The sequence below is a fragment of the Parus major genome, unplaced genomic scaffold, assembly GCF_001522545.3.
Source record: "Parus major isolate Abel unplaced genomic scaffold, Parus_major1.1 Scaffold276, whole genome shotgun sequence".
Taxonomy (NCBI): Eukaryota; Metazoa; Chordata; class Aves; order Passeriformes; family Paridae; genus Parus; species Parus major.
The window spans coordinates 89,582-96,457 of record NW_015379268.1 but is presented as its reverse complement, the minus strand read 5'-3'; the positions used below and the strand labels follow the sequence as shown (position 1 = coordinate 96,457).

At 64.3% G+C, this 6,876-nt stretch overlaps 1 protein-coding gene across 1 annotated transcript in view; it reads left to right on the top strand.

The window, feature by feature from the left end:
- DNMT3A (DNA methyltransferase 3 alpha) overlaps positions 1-3,251 on the top strand; it is a 28,785-nt gene extending 25,534 nt beyond the window's left edge. The window contains exons 15-22 of the mRNA XM_015615836.3: positions 63-147; positions 420-565; positions 820-910; positions 1,008-1,156; positions 1,266-1,351; positions 1,823-1,892; positions 2,073-2,191; positions 2,269-3,251. Coding sequence (XP_015471322.1) covers positions 63-147; positions 420-565; positions 820-910; positions 1,008-1,156; positions 1,266-1,351; positions 1,823-1,892; positions 2,073-2,191; positions 2,269-2,410 — 888 coding nt within the window. The 3' untranslated portion in view covers positions 2,411-3,251. The remainder of the gene's footprint in view (positions 1-62; positions 148-419; positions 566-819; positions 911-1,007; positions 1,157-1,265; positions 1,352-1,822; positions 1,893-2,072; positions 2,192-2,268) is intronic.
- The last annotated feature ends 3,625 nt before the right edge of the window (positions 3,252-6,876 follow it).

Here is a 6,876-nt window from a genome sequence, read left to right as displayed (position 1 = left end):
CCACTGACCCCATCCCCTCCCTGCTGACCCCATCCCCTCACCGCTGACCCTGTGGCTTCCAGGACCCACCGAAGGTGTACCCGCCGGTGCCCGCTGAGAAGAGGAAGCCCATCCGGGTGCTGTCACTCTTTGATGGCATCGCCACAGGTGGGTGGGGGTCCCTGGCCCCATGGCCCTTGCAGGGCCCCCCCCAGGGTGCGTGTGGGATTGGATTGCTGGGGTGAGAGCAGCCGGTGGTCTCAGGGTGTGGACAGATGTGTGGCTGTTCCCATGGGCAGCCCCCATTGTCGTGTCCACCCCGGGGCTCCCACACTTAGGGGGAGCAGGAAGGGGGCCGGCCCTGGGGCTCGGGACAGGCGGGGACGGTGCTGGGGGCCCGTTGTGCGTGCGCACTGCCCACTCCCTGTGGCTCCCCGCAGGCCTGCTGGTGCTGAAGGACCTGGGCATCCAGGTGGACAGGTACATCGCCTCCGAGGTGTGCGAGGACTCCATCACCGTGGGCATGGTGAGGCACCAGGGCAAGATCATGTACGTCGGGGACGTCCGCAACGTCACCCAGAAACACGTACGTCCCGTCCCGCCGCTCCCGGCCCCCTCCCTGCAGCCCCAGCACCCCCAGCCCCGGCTCCCAGAGCTCCAGGAGCGTTGGGACAGCGCTCGGGCCCAGGCTGGGAGTGCCGGGGTGTCCTGGGCACGGCCAGTAGGACTCGGTGGTCCTGGAGGGTCCCTTCCCTCCTCGGGGAGCTTGGCCAGCGCCGTGCCCCCTGTCCCCAGGCTGTGGCACCCCTGGCTCACCCCAGCTCTCCTCTCCCTTTGCAGATACAAGAGTGGGGCCCCTTTGATCTGGTGATTGGGGGGAGCCCCTGCAACGACCTGTCCATCGTCAACCCGGCCAGGAAGGGTCTCTACGGTAGGAGAGGGCTGGGGCTCCACTGGGGTGGGGCTGGCCCCCCCAGGGCTGACAGAGACCCCCAGCCCTTAGCCCAGCCCCTCCTCTCCCCTCCCAGAGGGCACTGGACGCCTCTTCTTTGAGTTCTACCGCCTGCTCCACGAAGCCCGGCCCAAGGAGGGTGACGACCGGCCCTTCTTCTGGCTCTTTGAGAACGTGGTGGCCATGGGGGTGAGCGACAAGAGGGACATCTCGCGCTTCCTGGAGGTCAGTGCCCACCTGGGGTCACCCCCTCCAGCCCCGGGACCCCCAGGTCCCACCCCCACAGCGAGGGGTTCCCCAGCCCCACTGACCGTTCCCGCTCTCCCTCCCTCAGTCCAATCCCGTCATGATTGATGCCAAAGAAGTGTCTGCAGCGCACCGGGCACGCTACTTCTGGGGGAACCTGCCCGGCATGAACAGGTTGGTGAGAGCAGCCCCTGGCTGAGCCCCTGGCCTGGCTCTGGGAGGGTGGGCTGCACTCCTGGGTCCTCCCTCAGCCCAGATGTGGCTCCGGGGGTCCCCTGACCCTGCTCGGTGCTGTGCAAGAGCAGGAATCTCACAAGGAGGTGGTGGCACACCCTGGAAACCTGTGGTGGTCCAGGGGTAGCTGGTCCTGTCCTGGCTCCCTTGTGCTGCAGGGGTGGCACTAAGGTGTCCTTTGTGTCCCTCTTGGATGTTGGCTGCGGTGGCCCACAGCCAGTGGCCACAGATGGGCTCCCACAGGAATTGGCTGTTTCTTGCCCATCACCTGCCACAGACCCCCAAAAGAGCCATGCCCACCTTGTGACCCCCACAAACCCCAGCTGGAGACCTGCCCTGTGCCCACGGCGGGGGCAGTACTGGGACACAGCGCTGCCACCCCCTGCCCACCATCTCCCCCTCTCCCCCCAGGCCACTCGCGTCCACCGTCAATGATAAGCTGGAGCTGCAGGAGTGCCTGGAGCACGGCAGGATAGCAAAGGTCAGCCAGGGCTGGAGGCTGAGGGGGTGCCTGAAGGGACAGGAGGGGGGTCCCAGTGCTGTCACCAGCAGTCCCAGGCTCCCTGGGGCGCAGGGTGGGGGCTCCCAGGGTTGGAGTCGCCCGGCCCGGTGTGTCGGGGGCTCCACCCGCCCCAGCCTGACCAGCCTGTGCCTCCTGCAGTTCAGCAAAGTGCGAACCATCACCACTCGCTCCAACTCCATCAAGCAGGGCAAGGACCAGCACTTCCCCGTGTTCATGAACGAGAAGGAGGACATCCTGTGGTGCACGGAGATGGAGAGGTACCGCGGCGGGGCCGGGGCGCCGCGCCGGGTCCCGCCCGTGCCGCGCCCCTGACCCCTCCCCGTCCGTCCCGCAGGGTCTTTGGCTTCCCCGTGCACTACACGGACGTGTCCAACATGAGCCGCCTGGCCCGGCAGAGACTGCTCGGCAGGTCCTGGAGCGTGCCGGTGATCCGCCACCTCTTCGCGCCCCTGAAGGAATACTTTGCCTGCGTTTAGAGATGGGCAGGAACTGGTCACACGGAGCGAGTCGGTAACAAACCCATCCACGCCAAGAGAAGTGAACACACGGAATGAGAGAAGAGTCAGCACCCAGAAGAGAGACGGGATTTCGCAGCCCGACGGGAACCCAGCACACGTCTCCCTGAGCGAAAGGGGTCGGTGTCCTCTCCGGAATTTCCCAGGATCAGCTTTAGCTATTTAAAAACAAACAGAAACCACAAGAAGCAAACAAACGACGAAGACGGCGAAAGCAAACAAACAATGACGAAACAGAAAAAAAAAAAAGAAAAAGAAAAGAAACCAAAACCATTTTTTTTTGGGTAACCTTTTAATTTTCCGCTCTTTTCTGGCTGGGTTTTCCTGTCGGTTTGGTTTCTGCTTCTCGGAGCAGCGGGCGAGACGAGACGCCGTCGCCAGTGCCGCTCTCGGAGAGGGGGAAACGGCAGCGGGAAAGCCCAGTCGGGAGGGAGGCGGAGGCAAAGGAGACCCGCTCTGCTCCGAGACCCGCTCCGAGACCGCTCCGCTCCGTCCGCGCTCGCGCCTGGCCGGCCCGGCCCCAGCTCCGGCAGCGCTCGGCGGCTCCAGCGCCCGGCGGCTGAGCCTCGCTCTGTTCCACCAGCACCGCTCTCCGGTGACATGGAGCCAACCCGGCAGGGAGGCCGGGAACACACACACCACACACACACCTTTTCTACAGTATTTTGGGTGCCTACCACACGGAAACCTTGAAGAGAGCAGATCCTAGAAGCCGCTGTTACCTCTTGTTTACAGTTTATATATATATGATAGATATGAGATATAGATATATATATATATAAAAGGTACTGTTACTACTGTACAACCTGACTTCATAATGGTGCTTTACACAGCGGGGTGAGTCGAGACATCAGCTTCCACGTTGCCTTACGTGCCGGGCCTTTCCGAGCGAGCGGCAGGGCCGGGGCGGCCGGGCGGAAGCGTCTCCATCCCGAGTCATGCAATAACCTTTTTCTGTCCCGAACGGAAGCGCCTCGGCGGTGCCCCCCTGCCCGGCCGGCGCCACCCCACGCGTACTGGTGCTCTTCTGCGTACGTGGCGTCCGGCAGGGCCGGTACCGGGAGTCCCCCGGTGCCCCGGCAGCGGCGGGGGGCTCCTGCCCCCGGCCGTGCCCCTCGCCGTGGGCGTTGCCCGCCGGGGCGGCGCGGGGCACGGTGCCGCGGACAGGCTCTCGCCGAGGGCGGTGGCAGGGACGCCAGCAGGGCAGGGGGGCACCGGTGCCGGAGCGCGGCCGGGGCGCTTCCGGCATGGCACGGGGATGGCTGCGGGTCCCGGACCCTGGTGCTACATCCGCGGGGCCGGGCTGGCGGCAGGAGGGCGACGCCCCGGTGAGCCGGGACGGGACCCTGGCAGTGTCACCGCGGCTGCCGGGCCGTCGCTCCCCTGCCCGTGCGCGGTTTGGAGCGAGCGTGTCCCCTCGGTTCCCGGCGAGGGGCGGCCCCGTGCCCCGCCGGGGGTGACGGGTGCCCGCGGGGACACCGCGGCGGTGGCGGCGGCCGCAGGGGCCGCGGTGCGAGCGGAGCGCGGGCAGGTGCCGGCGGTGCGGTGGATGGTGCTACCGGTCTGGCGGCCGCGGTGCCGCGGGTCCGGCCCGGTGCCCGCGGGGCGGCCGGAGCCGGTGGGGCAGGGATGGTGCTAAGGCACGGGGAGGCTCCCGGAGGGCCTGGGCCCGTCGCTGTCTCTTCTCTAACTGTGAAAGGTGCGGGCTCCGGGGCCGCGCTCGCTGCGGGGTGCTGGCTAATGGCAGCGAGCCGCGGCCCGCGCTCTGAGGTGCTGGGACCGACGGCGGCGGGGCTGGCGAGGGGCGGCCACGGGGCCCCCACCTGCCCTCCCTCCTGGTGCTACTGGGGGCTTGGGGGCCCCTCTGGGCGCGGGGGGCACGGGGAGCTGAGCCGGCACGGGCGGCCGCGGTGGGGACACCGCGGGGCCTGGCGTTGCCGGGGAGTGAAGGTGGCGGGCGGGAGGGCACCGGCCCCGGTGCTCCTGCTCGCTCCCGGGGCCGGGTGGCACGGGATGGCACGGGATGGCACAGGACAGCTGCACCAGGCACAGGTCCTGCCTGCTGCTGTCTGAGCCCACCTGGCCCCACGACTCCGTCTGTGGGGCTGGTGTGGCCCTGGGCGTCCTGTGTGGGGCACGGCGGGCATTGCGGGTCCTGCATGGCCCTGCAGCACTGCTGCAGGTCCTGCATGGCTCCATGCCACTGGCTGTGGGTCCGGCAGGGCTCTGCAGCTCTGGCTGTGGGTCCTGCACGGCCCCACAGACCCGGGTGCAAGCGCTGCATGGCCCTGCAGTGCTGATTGCAGGCCCCACGTGGCCTCGCCGTGGCAAATTCGGGTCCTGCATGGTCCCACAGCATCGTCTGTGGGTCCTGCACGGCCCTGTGGCACTGGGTGCTGATCCTGCATGGCCTTGAGGTGCTGGGTGCTGGTCCTGCATGGCCCTGCAACGTTGTTGGCAGGTCCTGCATGGCTCTGTGGCACTGGGTGCTGACCCTGCTCGGTCCTGCAGCTCTGGGTGCTGACCCTGCTCGGTCCTGCAGCTCTGGGTGCTGGTCCTGCTCGGTCCTGCAGCTCTGGGTGCTGACCCTGCTCGGTCCTGCAGCTCTGGGTGCTGACCCTGCTCGGTCCTGCAGCTCTGGGTGCTGGTCCTGCACGGCCCCGTGGCTCTGGGTGCTGCCCCTGCGTGGCCCTGCAGCTCCGGGTGCCGGTGCTGCCCCGTCCCGCGGCACTGCCGGCGGGTTCTGCACGGCCACGCGTTGGCTTTGGGGGTCCCAGCGGACCCCGGGGCCGCCCCGGCTCAGCCCAGCCCTGCAGCGCTTCCTGGGACCCCTCGGCCCCGCCGCACCTTTGGGGGCTGGGTCCCAGCAGGTGCTGTGGTGCCTTTGGGGGCCGGCGGGGAGCAGGGTCCTGCTGGGAACAGGTGCCGGCGGCGGTGGGGACCGTGGGGATGCCTGGGGCAAGAGTTCAGTTTTTAACCTACCCGACTCACGTCTTTTTTTAAAAACAACCAGACAAATTCTGTTGCACAGCCCTAGATGAAAACTCAAAACAACACAGCAAGGCCTAAATTCCTTAAGATCCGCCGAGGGAGTGGGGACAAACACGGTGCTAAAACATTTTATTAAAAATATATATTGTTAAATTAAGTCTGCTGTCTGGACAATGACTGTTTTGTTTCTCGTAGTGGAGTTTCAAAGAGCACTATTATTTTACTCTTATATATTATTATTAAAAAAAAAAAACAAAAAAGAAAAAGGCATTTTAACTTTGTACTTGAAAACTAAACGAGAGATTTCATGTGTTTTAGCCTAGACATTGAAGTAGCTGACGCTTAACTATTTGTGGGAATCATGTACTCATCATCCCGAGGAATACGCGCGTAGAGCTGGTACCCTCCTTCCTCCCTTTGATTTGGCTCCGCCGCCTCATTCCCGGCGCCGCCGCGGCCGCCCCGGCTGCTCTCCCTCCCCTTTTCCCAGCCCCAACCCCCCGGTTTATTTTCTACTTCTCTCTCGGTTCGTTGCCCCTGTTTTTTGTTGGTTTGTTTTTTTAGGGTCGCTTCTCTATTTATTGCCGCTGAACTGTGCATTTCACGGCCGGAGGTGCCGCGGGCGCCCGGCGCTGTTGTATCTGTGTGAGTATTGCTCGTGACATAGCTGTTCTGAACTAATAAAGGTCAATGCGTGCAGCAGATGTAGAAAGTCTGTCCGTCCCGCTTCCATCCCATCCTCCTTTTCTTTTTCTTTGGTGCCCAGAAGAATATAATACAGACGAGCTCCTTTCTAATGTACTTGTGCTGGAGAACACTTGAATAAATGTCCTGTTTTGTGCAAAAAAAAAAAAAGAGAAAAAAAGAGGAAAAAAAAAAAGAGAGGAAAAAAAAAAAATCCCTCTGTGTGGTTGTGTGGTCTGTTTGTCGTGCTGGGGTCCTGGGGGGCAGCGAGATCCGGGTGTTGGTGGGGTCCTGGTGACGGTGGGGCCCTGGCAGGTGGAGTTCAGGTGATTGTGGAGTCCTGGAGAGGACTGGGGTCCCTGTGGGGTCCCTGTGGGTGGTGGGGTCCCAGCCCTGAGGTGATGAGTAACAGGCTGCCAGGGGTTCCAGTCCCAGGTGTGGGGACTGTGGGATGAGCCCAGCTCCTGTGGGCAGAGCCCCCAACACAGTGGGGACCCCCCCATTTTTGCCACGTGAGCCGTGGGTCAGGTAACTGCCCGGCACAGTTCCTGCCTCAGTTTCCCCTCCAGCTGAGCGGTGCCAGGTGAGACTCCTGGGGCTCCCCCATTGCCTGGAGCGTGGTCCAGGGCACGCTGGGTTGGTGGGTGGACATGGGGTGGGCAAGCAGTGGCTGTGACAGGTGACAGCTCGGGGACCTGGGGGCTGCTGAGGGCCAGGGTGACCTCACAGGGACAGAAAGGCTGAGTGCTGGT